General features: G+C 46.4%; 4 protein-coding genes across 4 annotated transcripts; 3 read left to right on the plus strand and 1 right to left on the minus strand.

Annotated features, from left to right (window-relative positions):
- Window positions 1–113: 113 nt before the first annotated feature.
- On the plus strand, window positions 114–1,893 carry BHQ10_001572 (uncharacterized protein; the record flags this gene model as incomplete). The annotated part of the gene is made up of 6 exons (XM_040873623.1): window positions 114–349; window positions 407–919; window positions 972–1,128; window positions 1,185–1,227; window positions 1,282–1,517; window positions 1,573–1,893. 6 exons carry the CDS (start codon window positions 114–116, stop codon window positions 1,891–1,893), a joined length of 1,506 nt encoding a protein of 501 aa, XP_040730077.1.
- A 3,001-nt stretch (window positions 1,894–4,894) lies between these two features.
- On the plus strand, window positions 4,895–6,274 carry BHQ10_001573 (uncharacterized protein; the record flags this gene model as incomplete). Its single annotated transcript, XM_040873624.1, has 1 exon — window positions 4,895–6,274. The coding sequence occupies one exon, from the start codon at window positions 4,895–4,897 to the stop codon at window positions 6,272–6,274; it is 1,380 nt and encodes a 459-aa protein (XP_040730078.1).
- A 1,610-nt stretch (window positions 6,275–7,884) lies between these two features.
- On the minus strand, window positions 7,885–9,442 carry BHQ10_001574 (uncharacterized protein; the record flags this gene model as incomplete). The annotated part of the gene is made up of 2 exons (XM_040873625.1): window positions 7,885–8,050; window positions 8,139–9,442. 2 exons carry the CDS (start codon window positions 9,440–9,442, stop codon window positions 7,885–7,887), a joined length of 1,470 nt encoding a protein of 489 aa, XP_040730079.1.
- A 7,047-nt stretch (window positions 9,443–16,489) lies between these two features.
- Window positions 16,490–18,576, plus strand: BHQ10_001575 (uncharacterized protein; the record flags this gene model as incomplete). The annotated part of the gene is made up of 2 exons (XM_040873626.1): window positions 16,490–17,457; window positions 17,508–18,576. 2 exons carry the CDS (start codon window positions 16,490–16,492, stop codon window positions 18,574–18,576), a joined length of 2,037 nt encoding a protein of 678 aa, XP_040730080.1.
- Between the last annotated feature and the right edge of the window lie 151 nt (window positions 18,577–18,727).

Below are 18,727 nucleotides of genomic sequence, written 5' to 3' on the forward strand. Positions count from 1 at the left end.
CAACTTAACAAGCAAAAACTCTTCAGCACCCCTGAGTATTACTCTCACTGTGCCTTGTGCAGCCAAGGACAGGTCGGTACGTCTACCACAGACAACAGAGGTATACGGACACAATGACCGCGCCACAGGAAGAATCAGGTCCCCCGCAGGGCGAGCAATTACGCAACCCTAATGACCGCCCCGAATGCTTCTCCAGTACCCTGCAAGAGTGCCTATTTGTCTTGACGACGACGATGGCTATCGCTCAGACCTCATTCTTTGAGGGCCTGGTTCTTGTCGTGTCTGCTTCCATCGGAAAAGATCTTAACATGAGCTCTGCTGAAATCACATGGATTACCGCCGGCGTTTCGTACGTTCTGAAGTTTTGCTATCATTCTTACATAGTCTCTAATTTTTGGGGAAATAGACTCACGAGCGGCGCATTCCTGTTGGCGTTTGGAAAAGTGGCTGATATGTTCGGCCGCCGAATAATGTTCATGGCCAGCATGGCGGGCTTTACGGTCGCATTGGTAATCGCCGGATTCGCCAACGCAGCTATTTATATGGATGTATTCTCGGGCGTCATGGGTATTTTTTGCGCTTCTGCCGTACCACCGGCGGTCGGATCGCTGGGGGTTGTGTATTCAAAACCTTCGAAACGAAAAAATCGTGCTTTTGCCTGTTTCAGTGCCGGAAACCCATTGGGCTATGTAGGGGGCATGATTATCTCCGGTGTTGCGTCTCAAGTTGGTAACTGGAGAATTGCTATTTGGACATTGGCTGTGATATACGCTATTTTTACTTTTTTGGCCGTCTGGACGGTTCCTAACGACCCGCCAATGGCCAAAGCAAAGTTGAATTGGCAATCAATGAAGAGACTAGACCCTATTGGTATGTTGTTGGCAATTTCTGGTATTGCTCTGTTTTCGACTGCAATTTCGTGAGTATCTCGAGCTATGAGCTTCTGTATGACACTGCTCACCCAGGGATAGGACGGCTGGAGACGCATCCAATGGCTGGAAAACACCATACGTCATTCTGCTACTCGTATTGGGGATTGTCCTTATTGCTGCTTTTTTGTTCTGGGAATCGAGATATTCAACTCCTTTGATGCCTCTTTACGTCTGGCGGGATCGGAACTTTTCTCTGGTAAATGCTCCTCCACCCCCCCTCCCTCCGAAGTTACAATCGACTAACGCGCCTAGCTAATCGCATCTCTCTGTCTTGGTTTCATGGGATTTATCAGCAGTGAGTTCTGGATGGCTTTATATATGCAACAAATCAAGCACTACAGTCCTTTAGAAATCACTGCTCGTTTGCTGCCGATGATTATCAACGGAATCTTGGTCAACGTTGTCTGCGGTCTCATTCTGCACAAAGTCAGTAACAAGTTGCTCATGCTTATTGGCGCTACGGCGTACATGACTGCGTTCCTTATTATGAGTTTTACACCGGATGATGGCACTTACTGGGTCTGGTATTTCGTGCCGCTAATGTTGATGGTTGTTGGGGCTGACACTGAATTCAACGTGGTCAACGTGAGCCACCTTCCCTCCCTTCCTCCCCTGAAAGCTAATGATACTTGGAATATAGATGTATGTCATGTCCAGTCTTCCATCGTCCGACCAGTCTCTTGCCGGAGGCATTTTCAACACTGCGTCTAAGTTCTGCGCCAACACCAGTCTTGGCATCACGACTGCTGTTTATAACTCTGTCCGCAACCAGGGACCGGCAAGTCCAATCAAACCGTACTTGTCAACGTACTGGTTTGCTGCAGCGTCAGCCGGTCTGGGGGTCTTCTTGATACCTTTCTTAAAGCTGGGAACGCAGGGACACGAGGACAAGACCAACTCGTCTGACGAAGATACACTAGACACACCTAATGTTGGCGCAAACGCTGAGACCAAAATTTGAGCTGTCTCAAGTACGGACTTGAGTTTTCTTCCTGTTTCGGATATATCGCATGGCTATAAGTGCACATGTTAGAATATCAACAGATTACACTAAACTTCGTACACTGATTCAATAATCACGGTCAATTTTAGTACACCTAGAAAGACTGGTACTATGTTCAAACGTAATCCACTCCCCAACCGGTCACTCTCGCCCGAAAGCGCACTTTGTACTATCTTTCAAAGCTCATCGCGTCACTATGCCATCGGTTCAGAAAGAAAAAATAATAATACTCAAAAAAGAAATACCGACGGGTCCAATTAACAACTTCGATACAAAATGTCGAGAGCCCGCTCCATACGGTATGCAGCAAAATCTATGATGCCACACTTTTCAGTCTTCAATAGAGCTGAAACGGGCGTCAATGGACAAATTGGCCAACATCGAAATCTCAAATGGTAGTTGCTTGTTAAAGTGACAATGGACCTAGATAAGCGAAGTTTACCTCTCCGACCATCTATGGTACGAAATATGGCCAAAATGCTTCTCGCACAATATGGAAATCGACAGATTGGAGACCAAAGGATAATCCAGGATTACGAACGAGAGCCTACATTAGAATATGGTATCTCAGCAGAAGATATCTAAAACTCTGTACGGCTGAAAGGTGATTACTGGAAGCGACCGATATGACCCCCCAAAGCTATTGCAACCTAGCAATTGGAGATAGGCAAATTTGATTGAGGCGATTAATACTACTGGATGGGCTTTGACTTCATATGTGATCTTCAAAGCAACAAAATACTCCCAGGAAGGCTAATTGGAGAACCTTCCAAATGACTGGAGAATCAATATTAGTGACAAGGGGTGGACCACAGACAATATTGGAATGAATTGGCTTTATTAACCACTTTACTTTCTTAAACAAATGGCCTTACAATCGGCAGATATCAAATGTTGATCCTTGATGGCCATGGAAGCCTTTTACAGTTTTGACCGACGATATGAACGACTTTTTGAGCAGCAAGTGAGGCTTTGGTTCAACCACATTGATAAAATTAACCTTTGCATTTCCGGAAGCCCGATTCATGGCATACAAAGTTGAGACTATTTGGAATGTCTTCAAGGCACATGAATTAGTGCCACTTGTTTCGGATTGAGTCTACCAACAGCTTAATTTTCATTTAAGGACTCTTACACCTCAAAGTCGAAGCATCAATTCGCATTCTTCTTGCTTGCAAGCATTTCAAATACTACGTCAGGTTGAACAACAACTCAGGACGATCAAGGAGCGTATAAGCCAGCGCAAATTGAGCCCATTCGAACCAATCAATCAAGCAAATGCCGCATATCCAAGGCTTATGAAACGAGCACTAATAATCTTCTGATCGTATGAAAAGAAGTTTATGAATTCCGAATTGCGCATAAGAAAGGGTAGCAAAAATGCAGACGGTCTAGAAGGCAGGTATCGCATAAGCAAGGAAAAAGACGGAGATTTCAGAAGTTTATACAAGGTCAGGTTGACGCATCCCAAATTTTAATGCTGCTCCAGTTGAGTCAGAGCTAGGGCTTCCAGTATCTCAACTGCCTTTACATGTTAATTACACTGCAGTGGTCGTGGAATTGAAGGACATAGGATAACTGGATGTCCCAATCGTGTTTCCAACTATTTTTTGTATTTTTGAATTTTACTACAGTTTTCTTGTTTTTAGTTTCTGATGTTTCAGACCTCTATAGTATCAATTTCATGTCTGTATTGTCTGCTTCTCGCACCTAAGCCGAAGTCCGACACCATGTAGATAATTAACCGAGAGTTATGCTAGTACGAATATTCGAAAATTATCCTCAATCTACGGATATAGTATAAAACCCGCTATCCGATGGAGAAAATATGCTGCAGTCTATATGATCAATGGATGTCACGGCGAGACCGACAATAGCATGAGGCTTCTGCTCCGTCATGCTTGGATACAGGTAGTAGGGTGCACAATTTCCACGGTTATTGGGGGAGTGCATGGAGGCAAATCTAGCAGCTTGGCATAGTGAAGTGATTGGTTACACTGAATGCATCAGCTCCGATTTCCACTTCAGACAACGAACTTCAGGACGCAGCAGCCATCACCTCTCCGGGCGTAACATACGATTGTCAATTCGCTTTCCCCAACAGTCGCTTAATATTATAGCGTCAGTGGAAACCATGGTGGAGCATTTGAAACATGTGTTCTAGATCTGGAAAGGAAACTAGTTTCCGAGATACGCCTTGTATTACTCGTTACATTTCTTCGTGGAGGATCGGCTTTACCTGAATGACGTATAAACTCTAGCTTAACTAAGGCGCACATCATCATCACCTCGCCCTGAGTCGCCCAATTATAAGGTGACAAAATTCACGTGGGATTTTCGGGGTGGGAACTTTAGAGTAGATCGCGATGCTACATACAATTAGTCATGGATTCTATGCGACTTCGTATATCGATCTGCATGATCCGGTAAGGCAAAAAGTAGGTTTGCTATGACTGCATATATAAGACATGCTCCTAGTCTCTCTATACATATAAGATATTAGTCTATAAAATAACACTGAAAATAAAATCAGTAATACATATTCAAAGATACCTCATTACATTACCATTACGCCCCACTCCTTGTATTACACAAAGTCCCTCAGATGTACAGGATGCAACGGCGGCCCGCTCCGTCGCTGGAGACTAGAGTAATTCTAGACATAGCCCCATATATTCGTAGCCCTATATTTTATAGGATTTCTTGGCATCTTTCCAGAGGTCAGTCCCCTACATTTCTCGGCGTGTGTTAATGAAAATAACGCTATCGCCGAAGCATCCATCTAAAATGCGTGCTTGAAAGGCACCAGCTCTATTTACCTAGGGGCGGAGGCCGGTGCTCGCAGGGGAAAGTTCTCATTCCCTCAGCTATGAAAATTTTTCTACATCCCTCCATCTAGACCCCATCAACAGCAGCACCTGGGACGTGAAATCAATCTTCCACGATTTCGCATGCCAAAATGTCTTCCAACGGGCCAGGTATTCAGTTGAAAATCACAGTCATCGGAGGTGGGATGGCCGGCCTTGCATCGGCAATAGCACTCTCAGACATGAACCCCAACCACCAAATTACAGTTTTAGAGTCAAACGCATCCCTCAGCGAATTCGGCGCCGGACTGCAGCTCTTCGCAAATAGTACTCGTATCCTACACAGATGGGGACTAACTCCCGCCCTGGAAAAAGTTGCCTTCCAGTGCTCTCACTTGTCTATTCGCCGCTGGGAGGATGATGCAGAATTAACCTTCAACATGAACAACCCTTCCAGTACATGGCTCTATGGTTGGCCCCAATGGCAGATCTACAGACCAGACTTGCAGAAAGCGCTCTTCGAACGCGCGAAAGAGTTTCCAAACGTATCTATTTTATTTGCCAAGTCCGTGAAATCCGTAGACGCTGTGACTGGTACCGTCTATACGGTTGACGGGGAGGTTTTTGAGGCGGATCTGACGGTCGCAGCGGATGGGATTTGGTCTCGGACCAGGCGATGCTTACCGGCATCAAAGGATGTGTCCCCAACGGCCTATCGGGAACATCACTACCGTGCCGTGATTCCACGGTCCCGGATGCTCTCAAATCCCATTACTGCACCTTTTATAGCTTCCCCAGAGGCAAAATTATGGGTGGGGCCCGGCGTATTTGTATTGGCATATACAGTTGCCTCAAAGGAGTTGTACAACCTTGTTGTTGGTGTCCCTCGGCCGAGCGAAGGGGTACCTGTCGGGTCTTGGAATCACCCTGCCAACCTTGAGACAATGCGCGGCCTTTTATCTGGATGGTGTGAGGAAGTGCAAGCGCTGGCTTCTCTGGTTCAAGAGGACTGTGTTTCCTGGACCTTAGGCGAAGTGCCCCCTATTCCTAGCTTTGTTAGTACATCTGGAAGGGTAGCGCTGGTTGGAGATGCGGCGCATGCTCTCCTTCCACATGCGGCGCAGGGGGCCGGAATGGCATTCGAGGATGCGGCTGCTTTATCGGAGTTCGTAAGACATCTGAGGTCAAAAGAGGATCTACCGAAGGTGATGAATGCTTGGAGCCACTTTAGACAGGCTCGTGTGGATCATTTACGCAATACCAGCCGAGGCAATGCAAGTGACATGACACTTCCTGATGGAGAGCTTCAGATTGCGCGGGATATGAAATGGAACACTATTCGCGATAAACAGCGGGCACAGTGGGCTGAGCTTGGACTTGAGAAGATTAGAGAGAAGATGATCCGGGAAAAACCTACGCCTGATCCAGATTGCAAAAGCACGTTTGAGCCTGGTGGTAGAATGTGGGTCTATGGATATGATATATATGAGAACAGTAGAAAATTCTGTCGTGAACATCTGGAATGGCAGTGAAGGCTTGCTATGTATAAGGGCCAGCCGCGTTTGGGTCGTAAACGCCTCGACGTATAGATTAAACATGATATACGGATTCATCTGCCGAGTATGCCTCCGAATTTTCAGAAAGTCTTACAATTTCAACAGCCCAATTCAAGCCCTCAGCAAGATTATATATGTGAAAAGTCACTTAATTATCATACACATGTGAAATCGTTGCCGTTTCCTGATTGAATTCGGCTTTCTTTGCCTCATGCAGGGGGAGCAGGGGAAAAGCTATGTTAGACACTACAAGCCTATTTAACCTCGAGCCTTTCTCATTTCTTCACATCTTATGCGCCAATCACGGTCTCACCTTTGTAAAATCGGTCGAGATCATTTGCTCATCGGACGTTGGCGTCGTGCTAGGTAAAAGGGAGTCGGTAGGGATTTTTAAATTTAACCGACTTCACACGCCTACATCCATGTTAGGGTAGATTTTCAAATTTGTTTGAGCAATATATGACAGACCTGTCGGCACACAGAATCATTTTGAGCACATTTCGCCTATTATTCATGTTGTTGCAGCAAGTAATCTAAAATTGATAGGGTTATATTGTGAGGTGGTTAGAATACGGCTATGTTGATGAAGGCATACATCGGAGCGTTCATTTAATACGTACCTACATTGTGCTATCGTTTTGAATAAACTGTGTCAACCTGAGTACCCGTTCTTCCATTGAATCGGATGTTCCGGATTCTTTTTGAAGACTTTGCTTTCAAGAAGGCGTTCGTACTTCGAAGCCTTATACTCTCTTGTATTATAAGCTAGACGAGATATACTCGACGGTAGTTTAGAAACCGAAGTTTCCGACAGTTGGTGATGCCGAATATTCTGCAGTTATCGCAGTTCGAACTCGAGTAGCGGGTGATTGTCTGATATTTATGCCATTAGGTAGTATTAGGGGTCACTTGGACGAGCATCTACGTCGACCTACGCATCAGGTCGAGCAACAAGGCCGAAATTCACCATCGTCCCGAGCATATCATCAACAGTTACTCCAGCGCTTTCAACAGTCTACGCGCATCACCATTCCAGGCCAACCTATTGCACCTCTTGTGTTATTAGTTGAGCCATTCCCCCAAACTCGATCGGCCTGAGAAGTTGATGAAAGAGAAACAACAGAACAGGCAGACACCTCCTGTTCATCGGACAGATATCGAATCTGGCCTCCCACCGAAATTTCTTCAGTCGGTATTGCCGGCCACTGAGCTGTCTTTTCTCTTAGTGGGAAACCTTGCGGATATGCATTCCACCGGTCGTGTGCAATAGATCACCGTGACGCTGATTAAACTCGCCTTGAAATATCCCTCTAGCTGGTCGGAATAATATTAAAAATCTGCTTTATTATCTGCTTCCTCTATATTTCCCTTCCACAATATGACACGAGAAACATCCATGTAAGGCGCCCTTTGTATAGACCGAAATTTTGGAAGCAATACTACTCGTGGCGTGCGGTTGAGAGAGACTGTAAAAACCAAATAAGAGTCCATATCTTCACAAAAAGAAAGTTCTTCACGCCACCTAGCTTGTAGCACATTGAGACGCAAATTTTCACAAAGAACTATTCATCTAGTTTGAAAAGATTTCAGAAAACAACCCACAAACTCTTCCAGCCAACTTTGGCGAGTTTGGCGGCAATAAACGCCACGAGACCGGCAAAGTAACAGGCCACCACCCAAGTAATCAACGCCCAATACTCGCCATTAGATCTCGATAAAATTTCTCCGGCAATTGGAATCCCAGTTAAAGTTCTACGGAAGTCGTCAGTCAAGATTCTCTCAAAACGAAGATTTAGAAGGAATAAAAATGAGATGTGACGGAAGCACGAGGACAACCTACCCAAAACTAACAATTGTGTACATCGTGGCATAGTATCGGCCGTAGTTTTCCGTCTTACAGAGTTGACCCACGCACACTGGAGTTAGACTGATATTGCTGCCACTGAAGAAGCCAAAAGCCAGAGCATATACTATCAGCAAGGCCTTGCGGTCTCCAGCAGGCAGCCAGAAGCAAGCACAGCTCACAAGGCAGCCCAGAATGGCTAATATCATGGTGTTGAACCGACCAATGAAGTCGGCAATATATCCGGGCAGCCATCGGCCTAAGATGGAGCCAGCGTTGAGTATGGCAAGGATTTGGTAGGAAAATGATGTTGAGTAGCCCTGAGCTAGTGAATAGGAGGAGATATACGTAATCGGCACAAAGAGCCCCCATTCGATGAGAAAGACGCCGGCAGTGGTCAGCAGGAAAATCGGATCCCTAAAGATCCGGACATCTGGCATGATATTCTCCTTTGAAGCCGGCTTGGATGGAAGCCGAGAGCGGATGAGGATGCAACCGGCGCCCAGGGTCAACAGACACAGCAGCACCACGACCCGTGTTGCCCATGCAAAGCCAATCCTAGGAAATAGAGCCTCAAGAATCAGAGGGAAAGCAATGCCTCCAAACGAGCCACCAGTCGTTGCAATACCCGTCGCCTCGCCTCGTCGCCGGTAAAAATAGTGACCGATAGCCGCAATCGCCGGATTGAAGACCATAGACGTTCCTATACCGACAAAAATTCCAATTGTCACCATGAAATGCCAGTATTGCGTGCAGAAAGCTAAGGCAACCAAAGACGCAATAATGAGAATCGAGCCGCCCAGAACCAGAAACCGGGGGCCCTTTGCATCAAAAATGGGTCCAATCTGCGCGCCGCAAAAGAAGGTAAGACAGGCAAACACGCCAAAGATCCAGCCAACAGTGCCGTCACTGTAATCAGACAACTGGTGCTTCGAAATGTATGCCTGGAATGTGCCAATGCTGTTCAGCAGCCCCAGAGACCCGAATAAAGCCATCCAGCTTCCTACAACAACCAGCCATGCCTGCAGGCCGCCTTCGGGGTAAGTGTTCCCGTCAGGGTCGGTTGACACCCGCAACACGGTATCTGACAGCGACGCGCCGTCTTCTCGTTGGGATACAATTGGATGTGATGTATGAGATTCTATCAGTGTATGGCCTGCATTGTCGGAGGCGGGCTCTTCAGTGGCTTTCGCTTGTGCCCAAGCTGTCTGGCCGTCGGGCACGGCGTTTACATCCTGACTGCCGTCCGCCTCATGATCGCGGCTTTCGGAGGATGCTGGTTGGTCGTGGTCCAGCGTCATTGACCGGTTGTGTGTATCGTGCAACTGTTTCTTGCTGAGAAGAATTGAAGCAAATCCGCAGGTTTTAGGTACTAGGCAAACACGAGGCTACGCCACACAGTTGGATGAGAGGAGAAGAGTTGGAAAGAAAAATTGTTTTAACCGAATTTAGGCTTGAAAAGGCTCTGGAGAGCAGGTCGCCGAGGCGGGCTTGTTGACCCCTGAACGGAAGAGTCCTTGTTATTGAAAGAGTGGGCGGCAGATCTAGCAGCTTGGCAGGGTGAATCGATTTGTCAGACTGTCACCTCTCCACGAGTCATTATGATTGTCGATTACCTTTCCCCAACAGTCGCTTGCATATTACGTAGTATAGCGCCAATGGGTACGAGAGCCGAGCATCCAAAACCTACGCTCTAGGCCTGGAAAGGAAGTCAGTTCTCACAAATATGCTTTGTTTAACAGAGGACATCCCCACTAACCTTGCGTTCCGCGCGCCCTACTAATGTGGGACTATCTACTACGCTAAATGCACGCTAGAGAGTAGTATGTGAATTACATAGTACAGTACAGAGTCCTCCGCATTACGTAGAGTACTAGATTCCGTAATAATCCGTACATAATTTTCCTAGGGGGCGAAATGTTATTTACATTCAAGAATTGCCTTGAGAGATATCCACTATTACTCGACGGAGTCGCCTCCGTACTAGGCAGCTTGATTGGCTAGCATCGCAAGCACCCAAAAATTGACGAGCTGGTCATTGTAGTATTGTACAGCTTACAGCCACTGCCTGATAGGAGAGCCAAGGATGCCATGTTACGAAACTAGTACTATTCAGAGAAGACATTTGATTATCATAACTAATGTTATAGCTGGCTGGTTCTGTGAAATTATAATCTAATATAGAAATAGTAATTAGAAACCTAAACTCAGTATTAACTAAGAAATTAAGTCTTCAATACTTTGCACAGCCTCCATGTCGCCATTCACAATGATACTCCCTCTCAGATCAGGTATCCTCGATTCATTTGCCGCAACCCACACATACGACTTGAATTTCCAAGCAGGTATCCGTTTCTTAAACATTCCATCGATTTCGTCGAGAGTTTGATCTGTGGTTTCTGGTAAGAAGAAGAACATGAGAGGAAGTATGCAATACTAGATCCATGCATACTTGGCTCCCTATACGGCAGTAAGTTAGCGTCCATAGGACCACCACATGAAGGTATCATCGAAGAAGTAGACTGTATGACAAACGCACCTATAGCTTTGTTCCCCACTGAAGACTTGCTACCGTCCGAACTCGCAATGGCGCCAATGACTAGCATACACATAGCTTGAATCCCTGCACTGAGCAGTAGTATCGTGCGCCTACCCCAGATCGTAATCAGGTAAAGGGACAATGAAATACCTGCAAGACCACCAAATTCATTCCAAGAGTCTCGGCAAGGGAGTTTGTAGAGCCTGAAATTTGGAGAAAAGTATGTTCAATAGACGACGAGGTAGAAGAATACCAGTCGCTGATAAGGAGATAACCAAACATATTGACAGGGTCGACTGACGGCGATTGACTCCGCCAAACATATCAACAAGCTTGTTGAAGCTCTGGCTTTTCTCTGCTCATGTCATTTCAATGATCTCGTCGACTTCGGCTTCGAGGAACTGGTGATCTGTATTCGATGGTCGTAGTCTCTCGAGAGCTTGTCGAACATCGTCGTGTCTACCGTGAGCAACGAGCCATCGTGACGTCTGCGGAATGAAGGGTAAGACGAAGGCAATGAATCCGGGATGGTAAACAAACAACCACATGGAATCTGATATGCCAACTTATTCAGACAGGTGGATGTGTGGCAATCCAAAAATGAACCGACGATAATTCCGACTGCAATGCAAATCTGGTAAACTTCCATCGTTACTCCTCTGAATTGTGGCGCGGAAGCTTCCTGGAAATAGAGCTGTGTTTCGGCCATGAGTAGACCGTTGACAAGACCGACAATTACCCGACCAGCATATAATACTACAAGATCAGTAGAAACAAGCATGAAAGTAGCACCGACATGATTGAGTGTGCATGTTATGAAGAGCGCCAATCGCTGAACCACAAACATCCTAAGAGGGCCGACAGAAAAACTAGCGACAAACGCGCCAATGGTCATGGAAAGTTGCAGGATACTCCATCATCGGATGCCGCAGTACATTCATACAAACCAACAACAAAGAACATGCTTACCTATGACTACATCTTCCTGAAGGCACCCTTGTTGCCGGATTCTCCAGACCCGAGGTCTTTGTCTCCTGCAAGGATCATAATGATTTTAACATCTATGTCACGATTCGTAAACTGTCAGTAGATTGTGAGCTTAGGGAACAATCCAATTTAACATTGCACGAAGTCCCTGGCGATGTTAAGACGGTGAAAGATGTCAAAAATGTGAGCCCGGTTAAGTACCATGGGTCGCTGGAATGCTGCGCGCATCACACAGAAATCAACCGAACACTGGCCTTACCACCCTCATTTATCAGCTGATTGTGTAGAGCCGCTTGGGCGCGTGGTTGAAATGAACATCGGGTTTTGGTCGATGAGTGTTATCTATGAAAAAGGCGAAAGATTGAGACTGCAGATTTCAGGCAGGACAATCCCATGGTCGAACATCAGGAGCCAGTGTTCAATAAGTGGTTTCATAATGTTCACTTGGGTGAGGAATATGCTGACAACCACTTGTTGATACCAGAATTATAGTTGTCGGCCTCTAGGCTTTTGATTTCGAATAGTTGATAAGACCCTGCACTATTATGTGACCTCTCTTATATTGTAGTCGAAATCAATTCTTACATCAACCACAATACGTGGTACGAATTTGTCCATCCTCAATAAATGATCTCAGAGAAAAAGTAGGGTTCATGTCATCATGTGACGACTCCCATGAACTATAAAATACCTAACGTCCCCGCGTCAAATACTGACACCCTTTATCTCCCACCTCGTTCTCATGTCTCCTTCCTACGAATTGCTATAACGCATGTCAGAGCATTTTATGGCAATTAGAAGATGGTATTTCCAGTGCCTTCGAGCAACGACATTCCATTGAGACAGTCACTATCGTCATCACGATATGGTTTCATTGTCGCCACGCGCAACTAGAGCTGCTTATTGTACAATCCAAGGTTTGAGGAATAATGCCAACACATCATTTCAGAACAAGCGCTCAGCAGATTATGTTTTCGGTGATTATTCTTTAGCGAGCCAGGTAGGTTACTTTGCCGTTGCATCATTGGTCTAATACATGGCTGACAGTGGACATGATTCAGTCATTTTTCTGTTTTGCTCCTCGGGTTCGTTGATGCGCTTGAAGGACGTCTCTTCATGGACAGACAGGGAGAGAAGAGTATACAATCTTTTCATGAGACGATACAACTTAATCCGAATCGTAAGCTCTTCCATGATGACGCACATCTCTTCCACAGTCTTACGATCATGGGAGTTTGCCTGAGCTGTTGGGGCTTTTTTGGCACAGTTGGATCTGCATTAGCAGTGACTGCTAGGACTAGTGAAGTATATATGTGGATTAAAGTATAATTACAGTGTTCTGGGTGCACTTCAAGTGTCATTGCATTTGACTATATGAAAAAATCTATACTAGACTTTCGACAGGGGTATAAAGTTGCATGCTACCCAACAACGCATTGCCATGAAATTCTCGTCTGTGTTCAACTTCTTAATGAAATCGCAGTCCTAGGAAGAAACCTTATTCGATCCTGCTGCACCATGGCCTCGAACTTCATTGAGCTTGGATTGCTGATCGTTTTGAGGATCTCGTGCCTCTTGTCACACGCCTTCTGCAGCAAATCCTCTCCGGCCTCGCCTTAGATGACCGTTGCCAGTGCATCTGAAATACATCCTGGATCAGTCTTACCTGTCATGAGACCACACCTTCCTATAGGGTTATTGGAATGCGCAGCGTCTCCCACCAAAACCACCTCCCTGACAAAATCTTTTTCAATCGTTCGGGGGCAATTTCAGTTTTCATATGCTCTTCAGTCAAACCATGCTCAACACTGAAAGCAACTCGCCAGGGATCACTCAATGGACCTGCTCTGCCTATAACAGCCCATTCTTTACCTCGAATCAAGAAGTTGGCAGCTCCCCAGCCATACTTTGCAATTGGGAAGTGCACGTTCATGGCACCAAAGCTTTCTGTATCCCAAGTAAACCCTTCCACAGTGTCACCGATCAAATTTCTGGTCGAAGGCTTTACTTTGCGCCATCCACACCAAGATTCCAGTCTGCCGTGAGAGTCAGGACGGATCCTGTGTCCCCGCCCTTTGCGACTTTGGCTTCAACTCTATTGCTGTCAGGTTTCTGTTCTATTTCAACGAGCACATGATCAAACAGAACGTTGGTGGTAAGGAAACGACCACAACACTTCGTCAACACTTTTGCTAGAAGGTGTTGGCCACATTTCAAACTGTATGGCTTTACCCAGACGCTTGTCGGTCGCATCTTCAAGCAGACTCCAGTGCATTTTTGCCAATGAATCACCATTCAGATGCCGCCATTGCCAGATTGCTCTTTCATCAGCGTAACTAATATTTTGGACTTCTTCTAGTATGCCCAGTTTCTTTAGATCAGCCAGGACCAGAGCCCTGTCACATGCATTTTACGTTTTATCCTTTGACAGAGTAGAGGAAACGAAACTTACGAGTATGTTAAAGCTTTCGGAAATGGGGCAATGAATTTATCCTAATGCCACTGAAAAATAAGTCAGAGAAATTTGTCAACCGAGGATTGATTATATAAACAATTACTTTGTGCTTCTCATGTTCTTCGTTCTATCAGCAGCCAGACCATACATTTTACCATGTGGCTGCTATTCGGGCTCGTTCCGGGTGGGGATCCGGGGTTGACCAGAAATCATTGAGATGAAACCCCACCGGATGGATGAATCGACATTTGATCAATTGCGATTGACGTGTGTCCGCCGAGTGACAATATGTCGAGTTGAAGAAACTCATCTGTATCAGGTACTACTCTCGAACTCAATGGACTCCAGATAGTCATAACCCTAACCCTGATTTACCCATGACTCGTTGACTTGTCTCGATGGACAGTCAATTTCTCAAGCTCTTCCGTTGGCTCTTGCAAGCCAAGACTCACAATCTGTCAACGAATGTCACAAGCAAACGATAGCAACACGAATATTCGATTTCTTCATCGCATGTGATTGTGTTTCACTGGCGATTTTGGTGGCACAGCTAACGCGTCTAGATATATAGATTGCGCATGTAGCCGGGGTCCATCGGCAAATATTCAATGATAGACGATGCAAAAGGCTCGGGAGTATGGACTCAGTAGCATTACTTACGACTCGCTAGTCGCAGAGTCGCACAAGTGCAAGTATGTCTTCGAAGCTTTCTTGGTTTGGTGAACGCTTAGCCGGCAGTGCAATACCGAGTCTGAATGGACTGATTTATGGGGTCCTGATCATAGCGAGTCAGTAGTGGGCACTGTGTGGATTCAACTGGGATAGCTTTGGCCTCTGGTAGACTTGTCGGCACTTGCCCTTTATCCGAGCAATTCGGGGAAAGACAATTCTGACTGTGACACTGTGCGACACACAACCATGAATGAATATGGAGTGTGATCCACTGATCATGAGAGTATACATAGTGTATACTATATATTAGGAATGAAGTGAATCGAAGAGGATTTGCCTGAGTAATTCAGAAACAGTCGATATAGTGAAGACTAGGGTGAACAAGGTTAGGCCGCACCTTCCTTTGGGACAGTGGGACAGTGGGACGGACTTGCACCGGTCGCTCCTGCCCTGAACCTTGGTCCTGCGGTACCTGGCACAATGCTTCTTCCTTTCCTCTCTTCCTTCTTCCTTCATCATTCGACTTCATCTTGTTGAGCTGATGCGCTTACTGCAGGCGCTTTCGAGTTTTCCCTGTGCATAGTATGTGTACATAGAGCAGGTCATACGTCTGTTGCTCCTTCGATCAGTTATTGTGGGCACCGATCGATTCATGTTCTGTTCTGTTCTGCCCCTCCACTACGGGTACCATCTCTACATAGTGCGCTTGTGCTCTCGTCCAATTTCCAAATCTATATATAGCAATCTGGTTCGTACACCCTGCGACTATCAGCACGTACTACGGACTACATATGGCATAGCAGCCAGCCTGAAGCGCTGTCAAGAGCCCCTGCCCGAGTGAAGCTTTTCTCATGCAAAACAGCCCTAGCAGCACATGCCGATTGGTGGATCTACACTGGCAGGAATGCTCGTCGACCTTACCTTCCATTGTTTCGAGACTCTTGTCAGTCTGACTGCGGGCGATTCCACCATAAACTTCACAGCGATTACTAACTCAGTCAACGGCAAAGAGTATACTGCGTCCAAAAAGGCACTATCCTTACAGAAACCCAAATGATCCGCCTGTCCGCCCACTCCAAATCCCCGAGGAGCAGCAATTGCAGCACTACACAACCGAGTCACAGACCATGATTGAAGCCAATTCGGACTATTTGCTATTCAGACACTTTTCATGAGCCCGTTCTTTTGAGCATACAAGAAGATCAACATGGCGGAGCACCGGAGCCAAGCTTCTCGACCGCAATTCACCAATCCATGGAAACATGATGCGCCATCTAGAACTTTACAAGATGTGCCAGATGGAAAGATAGCCCATACACTAACGGCTTGTACGAGGTGTCGACAAGTAGGGKATTCGATCTCTTGCATAGCTCCGCATTACTGATCATTCACTTTCTGCAGAGAAAATCCCGATGCGATCCAGGCATACCGAGATGCGAGCCGTGCGAACGAAGCAATGCGCGATGTGTCTACTACGATTCGACAAAAAACCAGACTATCTCCCGATCCTATATAGTACAACTGCGAGAACGAGCTCGCGCGCTTGAAAGAGAAATAGAGGCAGCAGAAAAAGAAGTCAGGCACGCCGCCGATGCAGAGTTGATGGTTCGGAGCGCCGGCCGTATAAAGTTCACAGCAAATGATGAGCCGAGGTATTTGGGGCCCTCCAGCGGTATCGCCATAACGAGGTTGGTGATGGAGTTGGCCAAGCAAAACACCGACTCGAAAAGTATCAAAGACGTTGTACCAGAAATGACCGCGCAAGAAATTCGTGACATGTTTGCCAAGGAAAGCTCCAAGCCGACATCCAAGGTCTACCCGATGATTAGCTCTGTGCCTCAAGAGAGCTTACCTCCACATGATTTGACGAACAAGCTAATTGATCTCTACATGGTCAAAGGACAAGCTATGCTTCCATTATTACACGAACCTACGTTTCGTCAGGATGCGGAGGACGTCTTCAGGGCATCCCGAGACCCTGTTCAGAACTTTCAACTGCGAATGGTCATTGCAATCAGTATGCAGAAATTAAGTCCCGAGTACGCAGGCTTGGCCGATAGTTACTACCTGGCAGCTCTACCCTTTCTTCAACCTTCACTGCAACGAATGGACACACGGTCGCTTCAATGCCTGGCCCTTATCGCGCAGTACTCGTTAGTAACGCCGACTAGGACGGCCTCGTATTGGGTAGTCGGGGCAGCCGCAAAACTTGCTCAGGAATTAGGGCTGCTTGAAGAGGCCAACATAACAAAGTCCGCAACAGGCGAACCGCTGAACGTTTTGGAAGTGGACATGCGTCGACGTGTAGCTTGGGTAGTCATCACCATGGAGTTCGGCCTCGCTCATAGCTTAGGTCGTCCCAATGCGTTCTGCATCAGCCATGATCATCTTGATATCAGATTTCCTCAACTTGTGGATGACCGATTCATTACTGCGCAGGGGATACTTCCAGGGGCCAAGCCAATCTGGGCCAAGTGTATTGCTATACATTTTTTCAAGATGCGCTTGCTGCAGGCAGAAATTCGACGGACGCTATATTTGAATAAGCGAGAAGCTCCAGTAAATGATCAGGATCCTTGGTTCGATCAGATCTTGACCAAAATAGACGACTGGGTAGAATCATGCCCTAAAGAGGATGGTGGCAGTGGTCTGAGCAAGACATGGTAAGCCTATCATTCAGTTGTGACGAGCTAAGTGGACTAATATTCTACAGGTTCGTTGGCCGAAAGAATACCATGATTATCATGCTATATCGTCCGTCGCCGCAAATACCGGAACCCTCGGTTGATGCTGCTCGAAAATGCTACGAGGCCTGTGCCTTTAACGTTGGGATGCACATGGACCAGATGTCCACAGGCTCTGTTGATTTGACTTGGGCGTTTACTCAATCTCTATTTCAGGCCATCAGCACCATGCTGTGGACGCTGTCATATCCTGACATCCGCATAGAGCACGATATTGAAGAGGTCAAATCTTACCTTCAAATCGCCCTGGAGGCGGTTGCTATTTCCGCACAACGTTGGCCTGGGTGTGAGTCGGCCTTGCAGCTATACAAGAGCCTCATAACGGCATGCCTGAAAGCATATGATACCGCGGAGTCTTTTGTTGTGCATACGCCGTCAACCCAGCCGTCGCCGGTGTCTGTGCAAGATGTGACCACACCGCCTTTTATTTCAAGCCCTTCAGCCAAGTCCCAGCAATCTGTACAAACAGTTGTTACTGTGGCAACGTCGACATCAGATGCATATCTTTCACATTCAAGAGGACCATCAACGGAGCCTCTAAAAAACCCCACCCCTGTTCAGGAGCAGCCCAACACACCGGTTTCTCAACCTTCATCATCTCCGATATACATGCCTTCACAAGCTTATAACCTCCCTAACACTCATCTCGCCAACAAACACCTCCATAGGCGAAACATGCATCACAATCAACATTCCAACATACAGATGTATGCCGCGTACGGCGATCCGAACTTTGATCCTTCTACACCTTTCAATACCTTTCCATCTGTTGTTCCTGGTCTTCCTGGTTGGGATCCCAACTATGCAGCCGTTCCAGTCACTACGAGCGGCAGCTACGTTGATATGAGCGCCGACTCGACATATTGGATGGGGCCCTTTGGAGACCAGTATTCTCAATATTCGAATCAACCTGGACCTTGGCGCGGCCGGACGTTGAGTCAAGAAGAGCAGATAGAACTCATGGACTCGTTGGCGGATAACATACCAGATGTGTCGTCAATGCTGATGAATGACACAATTATATACTACCGTTCATGATGAATTATGATTATTCCTTGCGAGCGTGGCGCAGATATTGATACCATGGTTTGTTATATTATTAACCTATTTTTGGAATAACTATACAACTATCTAAATATATAGAAGAGTTGAAGAATAATCGGTTGATGACTCCGATACCGGGTTAGGC

This window comes from Talaromyces amestolkiae (genome assembly GCF_001896365.1).
Source record: "Talaromyces amestolkiae strain CIB chromosome Unknown scaffold2.1, whole genome shotgun sequence".
Classification (NCBI taxonomy): Eukaryota; Fungi; Ascomycota; class Eurotiomycetes; order Eurotiales; family Trichocomaceae; genus Talaromyces; species Talaromyces amestolkiae.